At 48.0% G+C, this 20,009-nt stretch overlaps 1 protein-coding gene across 1 annotated transcript in view; it reads left to right on the top strand.

The window, feature by feature from the left end:
• Nucleotides 1-20,009, top strand: part of NID2 (nidogen 2) — an 87,788-nt gene that overhangs the window by 3,544 nt on the left and 64,235 nt on the right. The window contains exons 2-4 of the mRNA XM_057720812.1: nucleotides 12,235-12,433; nucleotides 12,729-13,296; nucleotides 13,904-14,212. Coding sequence (XP_057576795.1) covers nucleotides 12,235-12,433; nucleotides 12,729-13,296; nucleotides 13,904-14,212 — 1,076 coding nt within the window. The remainder of the gene's footprint in view (nucleotides 1-12,234; nucleotides 12,434-12,728; nucleotides 13,297-13,903; nucleotides 14,213-20,009) is intronic.

The raw sequence follows: 20,009 nt of genomic DNA, 5'->3' as shown, positions 1-20,009 counted from the left end.
CTACATGATCTTAGATGTGTCCCTTGACCCTTCCTAGCTTTGTCTCATTTCTAAAACAGTTGAACAGGCACCAACAGAGAACATGCAAGTGAATGGCGTTTATGGTCCAAATGTTTACATAATATTAAGTTTGGGGGTTGAACAGATAACAGCTGGACAGAAGGAATTTCCTTTTATTCACTACCTTGAGCTTTTAGGGAAAATGTTAAAAGTTGAGAATTAGCTCAATTATTGTATAATTTGGGGTTTGGTGATAAAAAGATGATATATAATTTCTTTAATCTTAAAGGCTTTAAAAAATATGTCCAAGATAAGTGTGTTTTTCATGGAATTGAAAAGTCGTGAGCATGGATGAACATGCAGAACCAGTCTTCTCCAGGAGAAACTGGATCCAGCTGTTTTATTCTGTTTCTTAGACTCTTGGGTTCTTGCTGATTTTAATGTTAGGTTAGAAAACCACCTGAATCCAAATGGACTAAGCTGTTGTTCCTGGTCCCTCCTTAGAGCTGTCATCCTAAACACACTTTGCGTGGAAATGGTAGGTGTGTCTAGCTTGTGAGAGTTTTCTCATACATTGATATGTGCAAGTCACAAGCAGTCTTAGGTTAAGACTTGATGCTTAAGGAATTTAATCCCGTACATTCTCCTTTGACCAGAAGGAATGTTGAGAAAGAAAAGTATGGCTCTGTTTCCCCATGTATGCGATAAAGTCTGAGACTTGCAAAAGAGCTTAAGTAGTACAACTTGTGTAAGAAGAATTCTTTGGGTGCAGTTAGTATAAACAAAGGGTCCTTGGCACGAACAGAGAACTAAGCAGCTGCAAGAGATTTGCTTAGAAAACCAAAAGATTAAATACTTTTAGAAGAGAGAGAGGAAATACCCACTAAGGTCTCTTACATTTCCTTTTTCTTTCCTACTTCTCAATAGCCTTCTAAGATTAAATATGCCTATCTATGGCTACAAAAAAAAAAAAAAGCCAAAAAGTCAAAACAAAAAAACTTCTTCCACTTAAGAATAATCATATTGCCAGCATTTTCCTCTAATTTCCCTAAATTTAAACAAGCATGGAGGTCTAAGTCACAAGAAATAAATCATTTACATTCCCTTGCCTGCATGTCGATCCTCTATGAAATCATTCATAAAAAGACACTGATAATAATTTAATCCCCATGAAAATATTATAATAAATAAGAGTGACTGATGCAGAAAGGAATTGTCCTTGAGTGAAATAATAAAAATCACTTCCTTTAATATGGAAAACCCTGGGGAGCCATAATTTATTACATTGTAATAAATTTCTTTGTAGTCTTGCTAGTCCCTATGATAGAGCAGCTACCCACATGCCAAGTTTCTTAAGACATAAACATGAAATTAACTGGACCTTGTTTTATATTTCCACATAATTCATTTGGTTACATCTTTCTAAAATAGTCTTTATTGCTGCAACAATGTTCTCAGTTCAAAGCTGGGAAATGTGCAATGTATAACTTCATCAGGAAGTGTGTATAACTTTAAAATTTTACTGGACCATACCAGAAATACTAATTGCTATTATGTTTAAAGGTATGGAATTGTCAAAATGTGATTTTTTGGACTTAAAATCAGAAAAATTTCTATTTTATTATAACACAAGACAATTGAACACCACAATGTGGAAACCTATCCAGGATTATTATTAAGTGATTCACAGCAAGTTTGCAAACAGTATGTATAAAATGCCACCATTTTTGCACTTGTATAAAGACAGTATACGTTAGCATATACATGGAGGAATAAACACTGAGGTGTCAACAGGAGCTATGACTAGAAGGTAAAATTAGGAATATTCGATATAACATTTCTGTAATGTTTAAATTTTTTATAACAAGCATGTATCACGTTTGAAATCAGATGAAGGCTGTTTTTAAAATCCGTATATACAGATGGCAAATAAGCATGTGAAAAGATGCTAACATCATTAATAACTAGAGAAATACTAATTAAAACCACAATGAGCTACCAGTGCACATCTATCACAATGGCTAAAGTCGAAAATAGTGGCAACATCAAATGCTGGAAAGGATGTGGAAAAACCATATCATTTATGTGTTGTTGATGGGAATGTACCACGCCTTTTGGAAAACAGTTTGACAGTTTGGTATAAAGTTAAACATACACTTAGCATATTGGCAGAAATTGCACTTCTAGGACAAAAGAAAGAAAAACTGATTTTCACACAGACACCTGTGCATGAATGTTTATTGCTGGCTTGCTCATACTCAGCAACATCTGGAAGCAGCTCGATGTCCTTCAGCTGGTGGGCGGATGAAGAAACTGCGGTACACCCACAAAATGGACCCCTCAGCAGTAAAAAAGGATGCAGTACCGGCACGTGTACCAACATAGATGAACCTCAAATGCGTTATGCTAAGTGAGCGAAATCCAGCTCAAATAGCTCTATGATTTCATTTATATGACATCTGGAGAACAGATTAATGATGTCCAGGGCTGAGGGGTAGGGTGAGGAAAGTGGGTGCACTGGGCAATGTTTTAGGGTGATGGAACTTTCTGTCTCTTGATTGTGGCAGTGATCACACAACTCTAAGCATTTGTCAAAACTCACAGAACCGTACACCAAAAAAAGCAAAATATACCGCACGTACATTTTAAAATAACCTTTAAAACCGAAAAATATTACTGAAAAAAAGACCTACTTAGTGTTTTATAAAAAAAGATATCTCTCTCTCCACAAGTCTTCATTCATCCTGTAAATTTTCTGGGTGGAGTTAAGAGAGACTGCTTTTAAATGGACAAGGGCGGTGGCCAAGTGTAAATGAACTGGGACACTCTTGCTACCTGAGGAGAGATCGGGAGTTCAGAGCCGTCGCTTGCAAACTCTGCATATAAAGGAAAACTGTATGAAGTGTAGGTCAATGCTCCGTTGTTCAGGAGTGGGCAGTACAGATTGTGGAGGATGTACGTACATCCGTTAAGGCTTTAGCACCCTTCATGCGTGAAGGTTGCCTTTCCCCACCCACCAGTTAGATGCAAAAGCTTGTTTCACCCAGTTGTCTTAAATTCCTGTGCTCCTTCTCCCTTTTATTAATACCACGAGTACAGAAGGCCCTTGAGGGCCACAGTAAGCGAGGTTCTCTCTCCTCTGACGGTTTTGTGGACCCTAACTGTATATATCTGCCTGGGCTCCAAAATGTACAAAGGAATGCTTTGGTACAACGGGCGGCATGAGAATAATCTCCTTAGCAGTTAGCACGATGTTTGCCAAATAAAAGCAATGTTTTCAATCACACTTTTCCTTTATCTGTATTATGGAAGGGCAATCAAAAAAAAAGGAAAAGAAGGAGGAGGAGGAGAAGGAGAAAGCAACACAAGAAATTCTGTTGACCTGAGGCCAGAAGGCTGCATTTTTCTTGGTCGCATTTATTTTCCGGCTCAGCCTAGAGATGAGGCCTGTCCTACACACATGGCTTATTAGTGAGTCAGGCTTTGGGTTGTAAATAGAAGGGCCAAAACAGATCATTCCTTGTAAATAAGTCTTTAAAATGGCACCCTAAGTAATGGTTAAGAGGCACCAGATGTTCTCAGTGATGCTACCACTTCACAGGACAGCTTAACCCGGAGTCTCAGCTGAAGGAAGCACCGCCCCCCAAATGCCCGTCATTTTATTTCCCTTCTTGGAATAGAACACCTTTCCCCTCCAGTCAGAAAATAACAGGGGAGGATAGCTTGCTGCTTATGTGATTCTGTGATTCTGTTTACTGTGGCTGCCAGATGCTTCAATAAAGTGCTAAAAGGGGGTCTTTTCAACCCAAACTATCAAGTGAATGCTTCCACACTGAAGTCAAGTGAACGGGGTCTGTTAAGTCCTTCCCGCACATCTTGTCTTTGAAGAGATCAGAGCCAGAGCTCAGCAGAGTCCATCACCAGCGCTTTGAACTCATCGGAGACAGGGTGCTTCTCCCCATCCTCTCTGTTTATTGCAGGCATGGCCTGGGGCAGAACGCGCCGGAGCTCTGGCTCTGTGATTGTCAGCCTGGGAACCTGATTCTCTTCCTGCTGCGATGTGTGAACAAGGGACTGAGACTTTGAGTCAGAGTTTTGTCACACTAAAGCAAGGGTCTTCAAGTACAGGATTTCTTGGGCCCCTTCTGGTTCTAAAAGGCTGTGAGTCTATGAAATAAGAGGGGGAGAAACATATGAAACCTAAGGAGAGAAAATCAGTGATGGAATTCAAGGATACATAATGCTCAGGACTGTTCCTGAATTATTAACTCACCTGTTTATCAGGATACTGCTCATACAACATACAGAATAAAAATTAAAGAAGTGGCAAGGGGAGACAAAGGACACCATTAAAGAACAATTTAGAAAGTTGGAGACGTTTAAAATTCTAGGGCACATGGTATAATGTTGTTAAATACTCAAGTTTTTGAGGTAGCCTGCCCAGGTTTGAATTCTAGCCTCAGTCCTTGGTAGCTGCACATCGTTAGCTAATTTGCTTTCCTGGGCCTCACCAGAATGTAAACAATTCATCAGATGTAAAAAGAGATAATAATATTATTTTTCCTCAAAGAGTTGCCATGAGGATTACATGAAGTAACGCACGCTTGCCTGGATTATGCAACATCTGAAGTAGGTTGCCAGCACTACTGCTGCTGCTGCTGCAGGGAGTACGGAGTGAGTCGTAGCACTCCAGCGCTACCCAGAGCAACGGATGGGGCTGGGGAAGGAGTGATTAAGGTACCAGACTTGGCATCCAAAGTCTAAGGGTTTAGTTCAAGATAACAGAGAAACAAAGAACGTGGCAACAAACACATTCCATAGTGCCAATGCCACTGGGCACGTGCTGCCACTTACCAGTTAGGCGGCTCTTGGCCGTGTCTCCCGACCTCTCCAAGGCTCCGTCTCCCCACGAAGATGCTAAGGCCTGTCTCTGAGGATGTTGGGATGAGCTGCATAAGATAATGCATGTGAAATCGTGCCCTGTAAACCACAAGCTCCTCTGCTGGCAGTAAGGACTGTGATAACCTAGTAAGAAAATGAATGAAAACCTATGGCAGAAGTCTTTCTAAACTGATACATCCATTTCTCTGACACGTCTTTGCTTTTTTTTTTGATGACTCATCTTCAGGAACAGGTATTACTGACAAATAAAACGCACCTTTCTGTGGCGCTTTACCATGTTAACCTGCTTTACAGAGCCTCCTTTCATTCCCACAACCTGGAAGGTATATAAGCTGTCTGTCCTCATCCTGACCCCGTGCTGAGTTCTAATCAGCATCTTCCTCTCCAGCTGCCGCGGTCTGGCCTCTGCTCCCGCTCCTCTTCACTCATACCATGTAGTTATTATTGGAAGCAGATGTAAGAATAATGTCAAACGCTCCTCTTGAATGCTGGGTCATGGGGAGCCTTTGAACAAGGAAGGCGCATATTCAGGTATTTTAGGGAGCTTGCCTGGCAGCAGCTGAACTCTGATAGATTGGAGCTTGTGGACTGAGACTGGGTAGATTAGAGTGCTATTTAACCACAAGGGGAGATGGTGACTGCCTGGACTTGAGTGACGGCAGGGAGGATTGGAAGGGGGCGAAAGGCTGGAGAACAGGAGGCAGGAAGTAAATCTACAGAACTTTACTCTTTCACTAAATATTTATTGGACATTTACCGTGTATCAAGGATTACATCGGGGCAGGGAATACATCAGTGAGCAAAAGAGACAAAATCTTGATCTCTGTGAATTTGTGGTCTGTGGCATTTGTCAAGCAATTGGATGTACATGAAAAGGGAAAGTGAGACGTCAAACAGAGGGGGCTGAGGTTTCCAGCTTGACTGTCTGGGGACGTGGTGTCGCAGTTAACAGCAATGGAAGGCAGGAGGAAGACTGGGTTGATGTGAAGGGTGACACATTCAGTTTTCAGCACAATGAACTTGGAGAACTGCTATCTAACTGAAACGCTTTCCCGAAAGGAAATGAATGAGCTCAGGATTAACTCTTGGGTTTTGTGACTGGCGCCATGTGATCTATGTGGAGCCGTACAGTTTAGTCAATATTTGATTCAAGACACACCCATATGGGACAGGAGACACTTATTCCTGGTCCTGAATTTTAAGAGGCATTTTTCTTGTAAAGCTTATACGAAAATTCATTAAAATAGACAGTATCTTTAAATGTAGTTTTATTAAAAGATACTGAAACGTTTATCAAGTTGACTTCTCTCATAAAGACCGTCCATAAAAGTTGAAAGCATATAATTAAATCTTAACTCAGTCAAGGTATGTTTTGGAAGCAGTGAGATAACATAACCCTGGTGCATTGTTTTCTGATGACAGAACTTAATACAGGGCTGGAACGTAGAGAACATATGTCCAGTAGGCTGTGTTTCAAGTATCAGGTGTATCTGGGAAACTACTGCGGAGGGTGGATTTTGGTTCATTTCGGATCTCTGCCTGGTAACTGACACAGCAATATTCAGTGTGGCAAATCAAAAGAAAAGCTCTGGAGGCCACAGATATACACTAACAGAGTTGGACTGCCTGGGTCTGAATTCTGGTTTCAACCATTGCTGGCTAAGTTTTTGGTCAAGTTGCTTAATCCCTCTCACCTCAGTTTCTTTATCTGCAAAATGGACATGTTCAATGGTTGAATGAAATCATGCCTCTCCAGTCCTTAACTAGAACCTGGTACATTATAAAGGTTCAGTGAAGGCTTGCTGTGATTATTTTTGGCTTTATTAGCATTGTTCTGACTCGTGCATTACCTTCTAGGTCACGTGTGGCAGAAATGAGGTGACTCAATTTGGTAACAAGCACAGGATGTCTAGGAAAGCCGCACAGATGAAGCCAAGGACAACAGCCTCTGGAAACATGGCCGTAGCCTCTACCCGATGGAGACAGCGCACACTGAGATCACTCCCGGGCAGCCACTCAACTCATTAGAAGCTGACCAGCCCTTATTTATTCAGCATTGTGTTAGACAGCCGTGGGAGGCTTAAAGGAACTGAAAAGCAGGACCTTTGAGGAACTCACAGTCTGGTAGGGACAGAAGTCTTTGTGAAGGAGCTGCATGCTAATGTTATAGTAATTAAATGCTACCTTGTGTGGTTCAGCCTGAACGCGGGGTAGTGGGCACAGGAGAGGAGCAGCACCGGCCTTTCTGCACTATTCTTTCTATAGGCAGCTAATGCCATCAACCGGAATACCTTCAGATATAATCAGCAGCGGGACTCTTGTCTACCAACATAAAAGCCACACCTTTTCATTTCTGTTTTCCCCGCCACAATCCAGAATATAATATGTGAAGAAGCAGGGAGTGGCTTATTCAGGGAAAAGTACAGGAGTTAAGAAAGATTTCTTTACAACACTTGCCCCCCGCCCTTCAAATCAACATCCGTTTACTAAACAGCCCAGAGGGTTGTAGCAGGTACTGTACTAGTCCTGTGAGATTCAGAATATGAGGAAGATCAGATCCTGCCCTCGAGAGCGGGTTCACATTCTAGCGGCCAGGTGGGACGGTCAAGGCTGGTCTCTCTTTCCGTGCTGAGGCCCGTGGTAAAAACAGTCTGAAATAGACATGAGTGTGTAAGAAAAAAAGAAGACAGAAGAGTGCCATTACAGGAAAACCACCTCCGAGGCCCTTTCAGCCACATGAAGGGACAGACATAAATAGGCTATTTCAGCATTTTCGGTGAGGAACTAAGACAGAAGTGCGCCCAGGTGTCACAGCCACGCAGAGGAGTTCTCTGCCAGAACTTGGGGAGGCTTCCCAGGTGATGTGATGCCTGCACCAAATCCTGAAGGGAAGGAGAGACCATCCGGAGATAGGCAGCGTGTCCCAGGCCAGGGAGAGCATGACCAGAGGAACACCGGAGGCAAGCGACTCGTGTGGACGGGGAACTGGAAGCAGCTGGGTGTTGCTAAAGGTGTGCGAAGGAAGGGGTAGGTGATAGATGAGGCCAAGCCAGGAGGGAGTTTAAGATTCCAGCTTAAGATTCACCCTAAAGGTGAGGGAGACCCGCCAGAGGGTCTGAGACAGGAACACGTGATGGTCCGATTTGTGTTTCAGGCACATGCAGAGGAAGGATTTGGCAACGTATCTGTTAGGATTAGGTGCTGCTGTGTGGAACAGCGGCTCAAGCCAAGGGTTTGTTTTCTCACACGAGTCTGGAGGTAGGAGTCCCTCGCTGGCTGAGACACTCACACCCGTGTTGTCTTCTTGCTTTGGCACGCTTTTGTCCTCGCAGTTGTCACCTCATGGTCAGAAGATGGCTGTCCGCGCTCAAAACAACACATCCGTGTTTAAGGAAGCAAGAATAGGGAAATGTGCTACTCTTCCCTTAATCACCAGGGAAAAAGCCCCCCCAGGGACCACCACACTTTGTGGTTAGGTCAGGACGATGCTAGCTGGCCACCTCTAGCTGCAAGAGAAGCTGGGGAAGCAGTGACTCTCTTACTTATGTAGCAGATTTGGGCGAGGGAGGAGGTGGGGGATGAGTGGTGTGTAGCCAACATATGGTTTCTGCCACAAAAGCTAGCGGGCGGGAGGTAACGAGGACCCAATACAGGGCGATGGTAGTAGAGAGGGCGCGGGTATTGTTGCCCTTAGCTGAAATTGAAGACTCTGAAATTCTGAGTAGCGGCTCTCATTCTCTTCAATGTGGGTTTGAGGTGTCACCCTAAGAAGATGTTCAGCAGAGAGCTGGATATGAGTGAAAAACTCAAGTGAAGACTTAGGGCCTGGGATATAGTTGGAGGCCATTCAAAGGCAGGGTATCCCATCTACATTGTAATGACCTTGAAATATATCCCGAGCACTAGGGGTTCCTAAGTAGTGAACGGTTTTTCTTAGTCCTAGACGAAGTGGAGGCGTGCTAATCTGCACAGCTCTATGTTCTCCACGTGCTAGAACACCCAGCCTGGAATTTAATGGAGAGTAAAGTTATGCAAAGAATCACTGTGTGCAACAAGAACCAGAACATTTTCTGCCAAGGCCATCTCCAGTACAACATGTACACACACCAGTCCGTGCTATACATAGAACTTGGCCTTGAATACTAAAATCTATTTGCCATACTGCGGAGCAAGTGTGTTTTCATTCTCTCGATTAAAATAACAGGAAGTATCATCATTCTTGAAGTTGTGGTATTTATAACAGAACGATAACCATTGTGTGTGTGTGTGTGTGTGTGTGTGTATAAAACTTTGGAGACTCTTGCCGAGGTCTGTTAGCAAGGCAGCTGGTACCATCCCAGGCTCGGGATAAAAACTCCTGCACTCGAGAATCTTACCTCTCAAGCGATTGCTCTGAAGATCCAATCCAAGGAGACTAAAACTGTCTAGAGAATTCCTCTATAGCTTCCAGCCTGAAAGGGGCCTCTGCCTCTTTTAGCTAGTCTGGCAGGTCATGGAAATTCTATTCTGGAGCTGGGGACACAAGAGAAATATTTCTTCAGTATTTACTTTGACCAGTGAAATATCTATGACAGATTTTTTTTTCTTTTCTCCAAGACCCAAAGTAACATTTTAAAGGAGAAACCACTCTTTGGGTGCCATAGAGTCTTTTAAAAACAATATTAGAATAAGAGCTCAAAGGAATGGCTGCTCAAGCACAGCTGTCCAAAGCCTCATATTTCAAAAAGAATTCGGCCACTTTAATGCAGACAGGAGTCAGGACTGCTCGTTTCAGCCTCTTCCCTGCTGGATCTACTTCTTCCTATTCTGATAACATCAAACCTAGTGACAACCTCTCGGTTCAAGGGCATTTTTTGCCCATTTTGCTGTTAAATGTGTGCTATATTGCAGCATTGCTCCGTTTTTTGTTTTTCATATTTATGCTTTGTTTTTTCAACGGATCATGAGATCCATAAGGTCAAGGGTCACATCTTACACTCCGTTATTTCTTGCAGAGTTGTGTTTGTCATGGTAAACTCCCAGGAAAGAGTTGTTGAATGGACGAATGAATGAAAGAAGGACAAAAACTGGAGAGCAGTGGTTGGTGAGTCGCTAGGCAGCCTGGTAAAGAGGATTACAAAACTCAGGTCAGATTAGCAGGAAAGGTGGTACAGGGGCAAAAATGTTTTGTTTGAGCCGTAGACATGGATCCTAGCCCTAGGTTGCCTTGCTTGGCTTCATTCAACAAACATTTCTTTAAGCATCTTCCAATGAGCTAGGCAGGTGTTGCAGCAGGCCCTGAACGAGACCAAGTCCCTGCCTTCCAAGTGTGCTGGTGGGGGGGAGGGGGACATGCGGAGGCCAGGGATGACGGGAGACGTGAAATGGCAAAGCACTGGGCACACGAAACAGAGAAGGGGCTTCTGTGTTAAACGGGTTTCCAGGAAAGCTTCCTGAAGAGAAGGGGTTTGATTCAAATCTCCAATGAGTAAGTTTTGACTAGATGAGGTTGATTGGGAAAAACACGATCGGCAGGGCAAATATGTACCAAATCATATCATAGGAGGTTGTGTTTGAGAACTAGGGTCTCAGCTGAAAGCATAGCAGTGGCCAGAGCTGCAGCCAGAGAGGTGGGCTTGAGCTGCCTTGCAGAGGGCCTTGTGGCAATGTGATTTAGTACTCAAGAGCAGACGTTTAGAAATCAGAACTGGGTTCAGATCACAGCTCTTGTACTTACTAGCCATGTAGCAGTAACTGTGTTTTTCTTTTTAACCCAGAAATCAAGTCCTGATTTCTTATTGTTTATTTATTTATTTATATTTTATTTTTGGCTGCATTGGGTCTTTGTTGCTGCACATGGGCTTTCCCTAGTTGTGGAGAGCGGGGGCTACTCTTCCTTGTAGGGCACGGGCTTCTCATTGCAGTGGCTTCTCTTGTTGCAGAGCATGGGCTCTCAACGAGCGGGCTTCAGTAATTGTGGTACGCAGGCTCAGTAGTTGTGGCTCGCAGGCTCTAGAGCGCAGGCTCAGTAGTTGTGGCGCACGGGCTTAGTTGCTCCACAACACGTGGGATCTTCCTGGACTAGGGATTGAAACTCTGTCCCCTACATTGGCAGGCGGATTCTTAACCACTGCACCACCAGGGAAGTCCCAAGTCTTGATTTCTTTAGCAGTGTGTAGCTCTATCACGTATCTATTGCAGCATAACAAATTATCCCAAACCATAACAGCTTAAAACAACATGGCTGTATTAAATTCTCACCGTATCTGTGGGTCCGGACACTGAGCCCTGCTTAGGGGGGGTCCTCTGCTCCAGGGTCTCTCACAAGGCTGCGGTCAGAGTGTCAGCCCGAGCTAGTGTGCTGTCTCAAGACATGTCTGGGGAGGGACCCACTTCCAAGCTGACTTGCATGGGTGTTGGCAGTGCCTTGCTGGGTGTTGACCCGAGGCTGCCCTCCGTTCCTTGCCACGCTGGCCTTCCAGCATAGTGGCTTGCTCCATCAAAGCCAGGGAGAGGGAGTCTGCTGGCAAGAAATTCAGCCTCATCACTGAAATGATTTCTCATCCCTCTTGTCCTGTTCTTTGGTTTGGAAGTCACTAGGCCAGCGACACTCCAGGGGAAGAGATTATACAAGGGGGTGAACATCAGGAAGTGGGGGACATTGGGGGCCTCCTTAGGGCCCGCCTGACCCACTAACGTACGCTGATCACCACTAAATAAATGTTAACTCATGATTCTCAGCTGAGAGATTTGCAAAAGCTATAGAAAGCCAGTGGAGGATTTCATATCCAGGGGTAACTTTAGCGGAACTTGGGCAAGTCAGGTCGCCTAATGTCTTTGAGCTTCTACTTCTTCCTCCATACAATGAAAATATCTGTCTCCAAAAGAAAGGAGGGCACACATGCAAACACAAATACAGTTTTGTAACACCAAATATACGTATCTCCACGGTGTGAGGAAGCAGACTGCTTTGGGCCAGTTTTCCATTTTGTGTTGATTCTGTGAGTCTCACAGTCTCATCTTTTCCAAGTTTTCAGGGCTTGGCCCTCTGGGCCGGTAAGGATTTGCAGAACTGGAGTAAACACCCACGAAAAGAAATCTGGTTTTTGAGCGTCTCTTAAGACATTCCCAAGGGTTTGCTTTTCCCTTCTTCTTAAACACCTTTGCTTCCAAGGACCGCCCCCGGGGGCCCCGAGAGAGGGAAAACAGAGTCTCTGGGAAATTTCAAGCTCTTGCCAATAAGATTGGTAATAAAATCTCGTGTGGCTCCTGGAGCTTGGCAGCGGGGGTGTCTATGGTAGGTGGGGTCCCCCCACACCCTCGCCGCTGGTTTGGAGGTCGTGTGGTCCCCAGTCCCGAGGAGAGCTCGGGTCACCCCCTCCGTGGCCGCCACCTCCGTGGCCGCCGCCGTCCAGGGCGGCGCCCCTCCCCCGTGGCGCCGGGCCCAGTTCCGCTCGGGGTGCAGGCCGGACGCCTCATCCCGCGCCCCAGGCGGAGCCCGTCACCCCCGGTCGCGCTGCCCGGCCTCCCCGGCGCGGTTTCCCCGGGGGAGGTGAGCGGCGCTCCTGACCCCGACGGCAGGCGTGTCGGCCCGGTGGCCCCGTGCCCCGGGCGGTCCGGCGCTCCCGGGGGGCGGCCTTCGGGCGGGGGACGCAACTCGGGGGCCCGCCCCCCGGCTTCACACGAAGGCGCGCTTCTCCGCGGCGTCTCCGGGGGGGGCGCAGCGGCGCGGGGGCTGGGGCCGCGGCCGTGCGCTTCGCTTCCCGGCCCGGGGGCCTGACCTCAAGGGCTCGGGGCTGCAGCGCGGGGCGCGCACCGTGACCCCCGCCCCCCGCCGGGGACCGCAGGGCGGGAGGGGCCGGCACCCCGGCGGGAGGGCGGGGGTGGGGGGAGCGCGCGGGGCCCACCGCCCCCCCGGCCGGGCTCTCGCCGCGCCGGCCCCGCCGCGCCCGGGACCGCAGGACGCCTAACGAGAACCAGATGTGGGGCCGCCGCCGAGCTTTCTCGGAGCCGGCGATTGGGCCCGGGCGCGGGCCCGCAGCCAATCAGCGCGCCGGCGCGGCCCGGGCCCGCCCCGCCGGGGCGCCCGCGGGGAGCGGGGCTGGAGGCCCGCGCGGCGCGGCTCGCTGGCTGGCTGGCCGGGCCGGGCCGGGACGCGCGGGGCGGTGGGGCGGCGCGGGCCGGGACGGCATGCGGGGGCCCCGGGGGGAGCGGGCGGCCGGGCGGCCAGCGCGGCTGCTGGCGCTGCTGGCGCTGCTGGCGCTGCCGGCCTCGGCGCTGCGCGCGGGCGAGCTGCTGCCCCACGGGCGGGCGCGGGGGGACCAGCTGCTGCAGGAAGGCGACGACGAGAGCTCCGCGGCCGTGCGGCTGGCGCGGCCCCTGCGCTTCTACGACGCGCGCTTCCGCGAGCTCTACGTACGTCTGGCTTCCTCCCGGCGCGGGACCCGGCGGACTCCTCGCGGCGCCTGGGCGGGGGCTCGGGGGCGCGTGCGGCTCCCCGGACCCCTGCCCCCCGACGGGAGGGCCGCGTCCGCGCGGCCGGGTGGGCCCCGGCTCTGCGGCGGTGCCGCTGTGCCCTGCCTGCAGGGCAGAGGCGGGGAGGGAGGGCTGCCCGCACCGCAGGGGCGCCCCAGGCGGACGGGACGGTGCGGCCACGGGGGTCCGGGTAGGACGGCGGGAGGCTGTGCACGGCTGCGCGTCCCCTCCTCGGCCCCCGAGCGTTTTTCCAGGCTTGTGCGGGAAGTGCGGAGACGCGTGCACGGGTGTCAGGGCTCCTGGGTGTGTGGCACCGCGCTGCTGGGGCAGGGCTGGCGGGGGGGACGCCGGCTGAACCGGCGCGGGGCGCCCGGAACCCGGAGTCGGGCTCCCGGCCGATGGGGAAGCGAGAGCCTCGTGCCCGGGGCGGGTCCCTGCCCTCTTTGCCGGGCCAGGGTGGGCGCTCGCGTCCGGCCCTGTGGGGGCCGTCCTTTGCGCCTCCTGCACGGTACGCGACCTTCCCCTTCTTGTCCCCCTCGTCCCCCAGGTGGGCACCAACGGCATCATCTCCACCCAGGACTTCCCCAGGGAGACCCAGTACGTGGACGACGATTTCCCCACGGACTTCCCGGCCATCGCCCCCTTCCTGGCCGACCTCGACACGAGCCACGGCAGGGGCCGGGTCCTGTACCGCGAGGACACCTCCCCGGAGGTGCTGGGCCTGGCCGCCCGCTACGTGCGCGCAGGCTTCCCGGGCTCCGGCGCGCGCTTCGCCCCCACGCACGCCTTCCTGGCCACCTGGGCGCAGGTGGGCGCCTACGAGGAGGCCACGCGCGGGGCCCCGCCCTCTGGAGAGGTAAGCCACCAGGGCCGCTTGTGTCTCTGCCGACTGAGGGGTGCGCTTGAATTCTGGGCTGGAAGCCAGGGACTGGCTTGCAGCTTCTCCGGAGTCTGCTTTCCCTCTAAACCTGATGCGTGGTTTGCTGGCACCAGGGCCGAGGTGGCTCAGAAGTGAAGAAGACTGTTTCCTTCACGCTTTCTCTGAGGGTCTGAAGGTGGTCCCTCTCGCAAGGAGAATGTCTTAGGGGATGGTGAGTGCCATAGTGCAGATGCAGAAGGGGGTGTACGCTTTGGTTGTGAATTATTTCTAATTATATGTTCACTGAAGGAAAAACATCAGGAAATGTAGGCAGTTAAAAAAAAAAACCACTCATTTTCCTGCCACAGATAACCACTGTTACACAGTCCCGTCAGCATCTGCCAGAGCTTTTTCCTGTGCGTATCTGTACCTGTCACTGTCTATTAATGGTGGGTTCACACTGCACAGACTGTTTTGTAACTTTCTTTTCACTCATTAGTAACTTGTGAATATATTATACTGTCAATAAATACATTTCCGTAACAGCATTTTTAATGTTGGCATACATTCCATCCAGTGGATTTCTCATTGTGCCCAGTGGTCAGCAAGATGATTTCCAGTTTTTCATCATTATACATTTGTAAAGCACTTTTTCTTTTTTAAGCTACATCTTTGTACCATGTCACGAGTTGACATTCCAGGAGGTGGAGTTGGTGGGCCAAGGTGATGCATTTTTTATGAGGTCTTTGATAGCTTTTGCCAAATTGCCCTCCAGGTACGAGTTCGCTTGCTCCCTACGTTGCAGGAGACTGCCCTTGCGTCACTGTAGAGTGTCTGCCTGAGAAAGTGAAGGAACCTGAGCTGCCAGTCTTTGGGCCTGGCAGCGACACGTGTGGTACTCCACATGGACATCAGGTGGAGCCAGGCTGGCTTGGCAGAAGCCGAGCTGCCTCCCTCCTGTGAAATTAGACCTGAATCTCAAATGTCATGCTCCAGGGGCTGAAACGCTTTCAGTGTGTCTCTACTTTACTCATGAAAGTGATTCGTAGCTGTAGAAAGATGGTGCACATCCTGCCTGAGGTTCGGAGAGATCACATGGCTTGCTGGCTCTCACTGGGTGATGCAGGATAGCGGCCATTCTTGTTCTGTGCTCCCGGTAAGAGGAATATTTCCTAAAGACTGTACTAAGCAAAGAGGATCTAGAAATAAAAAATCATTTTAATTGATTTTTGCCATTCATGTTTTTTTTTTTTGGTCAGACAACATCTAGTTTTGTTTATTGAATAATTTTTATGCATAGGTTTGAGATTTCAGTTATTCAGTTCAACAGAGAACATTCCGTTCAAACAGATACTGGGCACCTTCTTTACGCAGAGCGCTGGTCTACGTGGAGGGTTGGAGAAAGATGAATAAGGCATCTTGCATTCATTCATTCATTTTTGTCCATACGTTTAAAAATCATACTTAAAGTGTAACATACCTATACTACAAAGTTTAGAAAATAAACGTTGTGTATAATTATACTAACCAGAGGTCACCACTGCTAATATTTTATTGGTTTCTTCCAGTCTTCTTTTCTAAACATATATGCGACATCCATATATGTATGTATATGGAACTTATATTTAAACATAGTTGAGATTTATTCACCCAGCAGACTTTTTTGCCCACTTACTGTATGTCAGGATGTGTAAAGAAAGGACACATTCTTTACTCCCAAGGATGTCATAGTTTAGTGGGGATGTTGATTATTATTTAGCATGGTAAGTGAAGTAGCGTCTGAGTTAAGGAGACCAACTCTGCCTCTCCCTTGTTAGGGGACCTGATCCAGGAAGGTTTCAGCGAGCCATTGTCCTTGAATCTGGAGCAGAGTAGCACATTCGCAGTAGAAGGGGTGGCATGTGACATACCACCCACGTGCCGTGGGTGTATTGTATGATGAGTTCGGGGCGCTCCGCGTGGTGTCTTGTTACTGCGGAGGCGGGGTGGTGGAACATGAGGCTGGGAGGGCCGGGCACAGGGCAGGTCGCGCTGTGCGAGGAGTTTGGACTCGGTGCTTTGGCACTGGGCAGCTTTTGAAGGATTTTAAATAGAAGTTTTTTTGCTGTTTTTCAAAGAGAGCTTGTTTTGACTGTATGGAGAAGGTAAACGTTCAAAGGAAGGACTGACTACTTAGGCAATTATCACATGTGTTGTTTGTTCAGGCTGTCTTGCTTAATTCTTATAACAGCATTTTATCGTGCCGTCTTCCCACAGCAGCGCTGCGGGATGAGCACAGCAAGACTAATTGTTTGCCATTACCTGCTGAGTGAAGGCAACTGTCCAGAATTCTTTACACAGTGAGGCACTGGCAGGTTTAGAATACAGATTTCTTGATTCTTAGGTTTTTGTTATTGTTGCTTTTACCCAGGATTTTCAGGCAGGACCCACCTCCTTGGCACAAGTGATGTAGGTAGACACAACAATAGTTGTGCCTTTTCCAAAGACTTCCAATAAATGAGGCTTGTTTTATTGTCTTGATGTGATCTTAGTACCAGAAGAGGCCTTGGAACCATATTTCACTCAAAGGAAGAATGAACTTGGAGTGAAATTTGCCAAGGACACTATTGATGACTTATCACTTCCACGTTAGTATGCCAGTGTTCTGAAGGGAATGCAGCTGCACCTATCTCACTTTTTCAACAGAGAAAAGAAAGACAACTTTGAGCGGAGTGAGATGAATCGGAGAGACGAGCAGCTGCATAGCAGCTCTGGGATGATGAAGTCACACGAGAGCTTTAGGAGTCCAGTTTTCTCAGGGCTTATTTGAAACTGAAAATTATAATACAGACAAGGTGACTTTATTTTTCTCCGTTTCATCTGTATGGGAAGGATGCTTCTGATGTGACGATAATGAGAATAAAAACAGTTCGAAAGAAGTGACTTCAGAAGCAATGATCCAGCCTCAGTCTTAGTTTCCTAACCTATAAAATGAGGTAGCAGTGCTTATCTTACAGGACTGTCGTAAGAATTCACTAAGGTGACATTTTAAAGTAGCTGGTGTGAAAAAAAAAAAAAAAAGTAGCTGGTGTGGTCGCTTAGACTTAGCAGGTGCAGATGCTCAGCCAATCTGTGTTCCCCTGTGTTGGGCTGATGGGACTAGATTCTGGTTCTTTTATTTCTCAGTCTTGTGAGGATGCTGTGACATAAGTCCTTTACTTAAGGACTCTTTAAATACAAGATTTTCTGAATTGCAGCTTCTGTCTGGGCCTTTCTATGGTGGGGGTGGAGTGTGGGAAGATGTGTAGAATCCATCTCTTACTTTTCTAATATCTTCAGACATTACCACGTGCTGAGTTGGCTTCAGAATTTGTTTCATTTAGAAAGGAGATAAAGATTCTGTTTGGAGAGAGGATGTTTCTTTAATTAACCACATTGAAGATTCTTCTGAACACTTTAAAGGGCCCTGTGACATGAGTTCTTATTTTAATAGTTCTTTGGAGAGAGATTCTGGCAAACAGTAATCTACTTTGCTTGAAGGACTGTGTGAGTTCTACATGGCCCTCTTAAACCTTGGCATACTAACCTCATGTTGCAGAGTTACTGGAAATTTGAAGATATCAGAAGAATGGCATCTTTACCACTTAAAACTATTTCAGGTGTTGCCCTTTCTCACCATGGATATGCATGGTGGGTGTGACAGGATGTGGTACCTGATACTGCAGGAATGTCAAGGTGTTACTGCATCTCAAAACACATGACCAAATAGTGTTTATCAGCTCACTCAATCTGAGACTCCTTGAACTGTCATAAGTACTTCACAGAGCAAAGTCACGGTATTGACCTTCAGAGAACTTATTGGCAGGAGACATAGTGCCAATATGATTGATTACTTTAGCTGTGTTTTTTTTGGAGGGGGGGTGAGTGGGTAAGAGTGTTGTTTTCTTATTGTTTGAGGGATGAAGGGGGATGGGGAACCGGCTTGCATAGATCTGTGTGGTATGGGGAATGTTTTGTCAGCCTGTATTTACGCTGGGATGATTCTGGGTGTTGAGAATGGGGCAGCAGGACAGATTGCTTTGGCCTAGGGTGTGTCCTGGGAGAAGGCCGGGAGAGCTGAGGCTTGAGACGTGGATGGAAGCAGGTGTGGGGCGGTAACAGGAGATGAGCAGGAGGCGTCCCCGTGGAGACCTCACCTTGGGGAGGGAGGCAGGCTGACTCGTGTCAGACGATGAGAGTCACTGACAGAGGGGCTGGGTCCAGGGAGAAAACGCGAGGGCAGAGCAGGACGTCGTTGCAGCCTTTTGAGTTCTGAAGCTGAGGTCCGGAAGAGGGGAGGTCTGCGATCTAGCCTGTGTCTGAGAGAGAGCTGTGCAGACAGAGAGAACAGAGACATATATGGAAATTGGTTGAAGACGTGCTGAAGTTTTGCTAAAGACCAGGTGTCAGGAAGGTTGTAATACTAAGGATGTGACAGAACTGAGCATTTACTTTGAATTTTTGGCAGGCTCTGTAGGATTTCGGGCAGAAAAAAATGAATGAGGGAAAATCATGCATATGACAGCGACATCTAGGTGATGGGAGATGCAGAAGTATACTAAGGAATGGAAATTCCTGTTCCCACCCAACACTGGAGGCCAGAAGTCAGTGGTGCTGTGACTCTAGAGAGCACGTGGCCCTAAAGAAGACAGGGAAGAGAGCTTTGTGACGGGTGTAGGAGTCACCCTACCTCTTAATTCTTGTAATTTTTGTAAGCCACTCTAGGCAAGCCCCTTTGGGACACAGATGGCACGCTTGTGATTTTTGGCCAGGTGGCTGAAATTAATTAATTAAATTGCAAAAACTAGGACCTCATTGAGGAGCACGCTGTGTATCCGTCAGCCTGGCTCTGCCAAGCGTCAAGTTAACCCTAATTGGCGATGTCCTACACCTGGAAGGGAGAGCCCGGCGCTGCCTGGTTTCTGCCAAGGGCTCTGGCTCTTCTCTCTCTGATAACAGCATGGTGGATCTTGACGCTCCGCAGCACTGGTCCGGCTCCTCTTCCCGTGGCGGCCCCTCTCGCTTCCCTGGGACCCTGAGGGAGGTGGGAACTGGCGACCCTTTTGTGGGGTTTGGCAGCCCATCTGAGGCTTTCCTTTCAGGGACGGAACACGTGGGGTTCTTGCGGAGACTTTTCTCCAGGAATGTGAAGACCTTTCTGGTCTGGAAGCCAGTCAAGGAGTGCTCTGGGGGGAGGAGCCCCCGGGACATCGCGAGCAGAATTTCGTGGAACCGAGAGAGAACTTTAACAGTGATCCTCTGGTGTGTGGGTGGTTTTTACACAGCCAGACTTTTTTGGCCGGTACTCTGGGATCCTAAATTCTATTTAAAATTCTTCTGTTTGCCTATTTCAGTGGAGACAAGTAGGTTCAATAAATGCTTGCTACCTGTAATAAGGGCTTGTCTCAAGGATGGTATGGAAAAGACATTGAATAAATTTTCATTGAAACGATTTTGCTGACTGGCTGAAAGAATGAATAAGATAAACTGCTAAATACCCAGACCCCACAGTAAAAAGCCAGGCTCTCCCCTTCGCAGCTTTGTTTACTTCTTCCCTCCCCTCCCGTCCCCTCCCATCCCTTCACAATCTACGGGACCGCCTTATCTTACAGACCTTCTCCAGACTTAGAACCTGGTGTCCTCCTATCTGACACTTATTGTGGGGGATCAGTGCCAGGAGCTTTGAAAGCTTTGCTTTTTAAAACAGAGCCTGTCTCCTTCCTTGCGTACCTTTCTTTAGTCGAACTTTATTCCGACTGAAGTAAAACTCTGAAGG

The sequence above is a fragment of the Hippopotamus amphibius genome, chromosome 2 (assembly GCF_030028045.1).
Source record: "Hippopotamus amphibius kiboko isolate mHipAmp2 chromosome 2, mHipAmp2.hap2, whole genome shotgun sequence".
Classification (NCBI taxonomy): domain Eukaryota; kingdom Metazoa; phylum Chordata; class Mammalia; order Artiodactyla; family Hippopotamidae; genus Hippopotamus; species Hippopotamus amphibius.
Note: the sequence above shows the minus strand (reverse complement) of the source record. Positions and strands in the feature narration are given on the sequence as shown.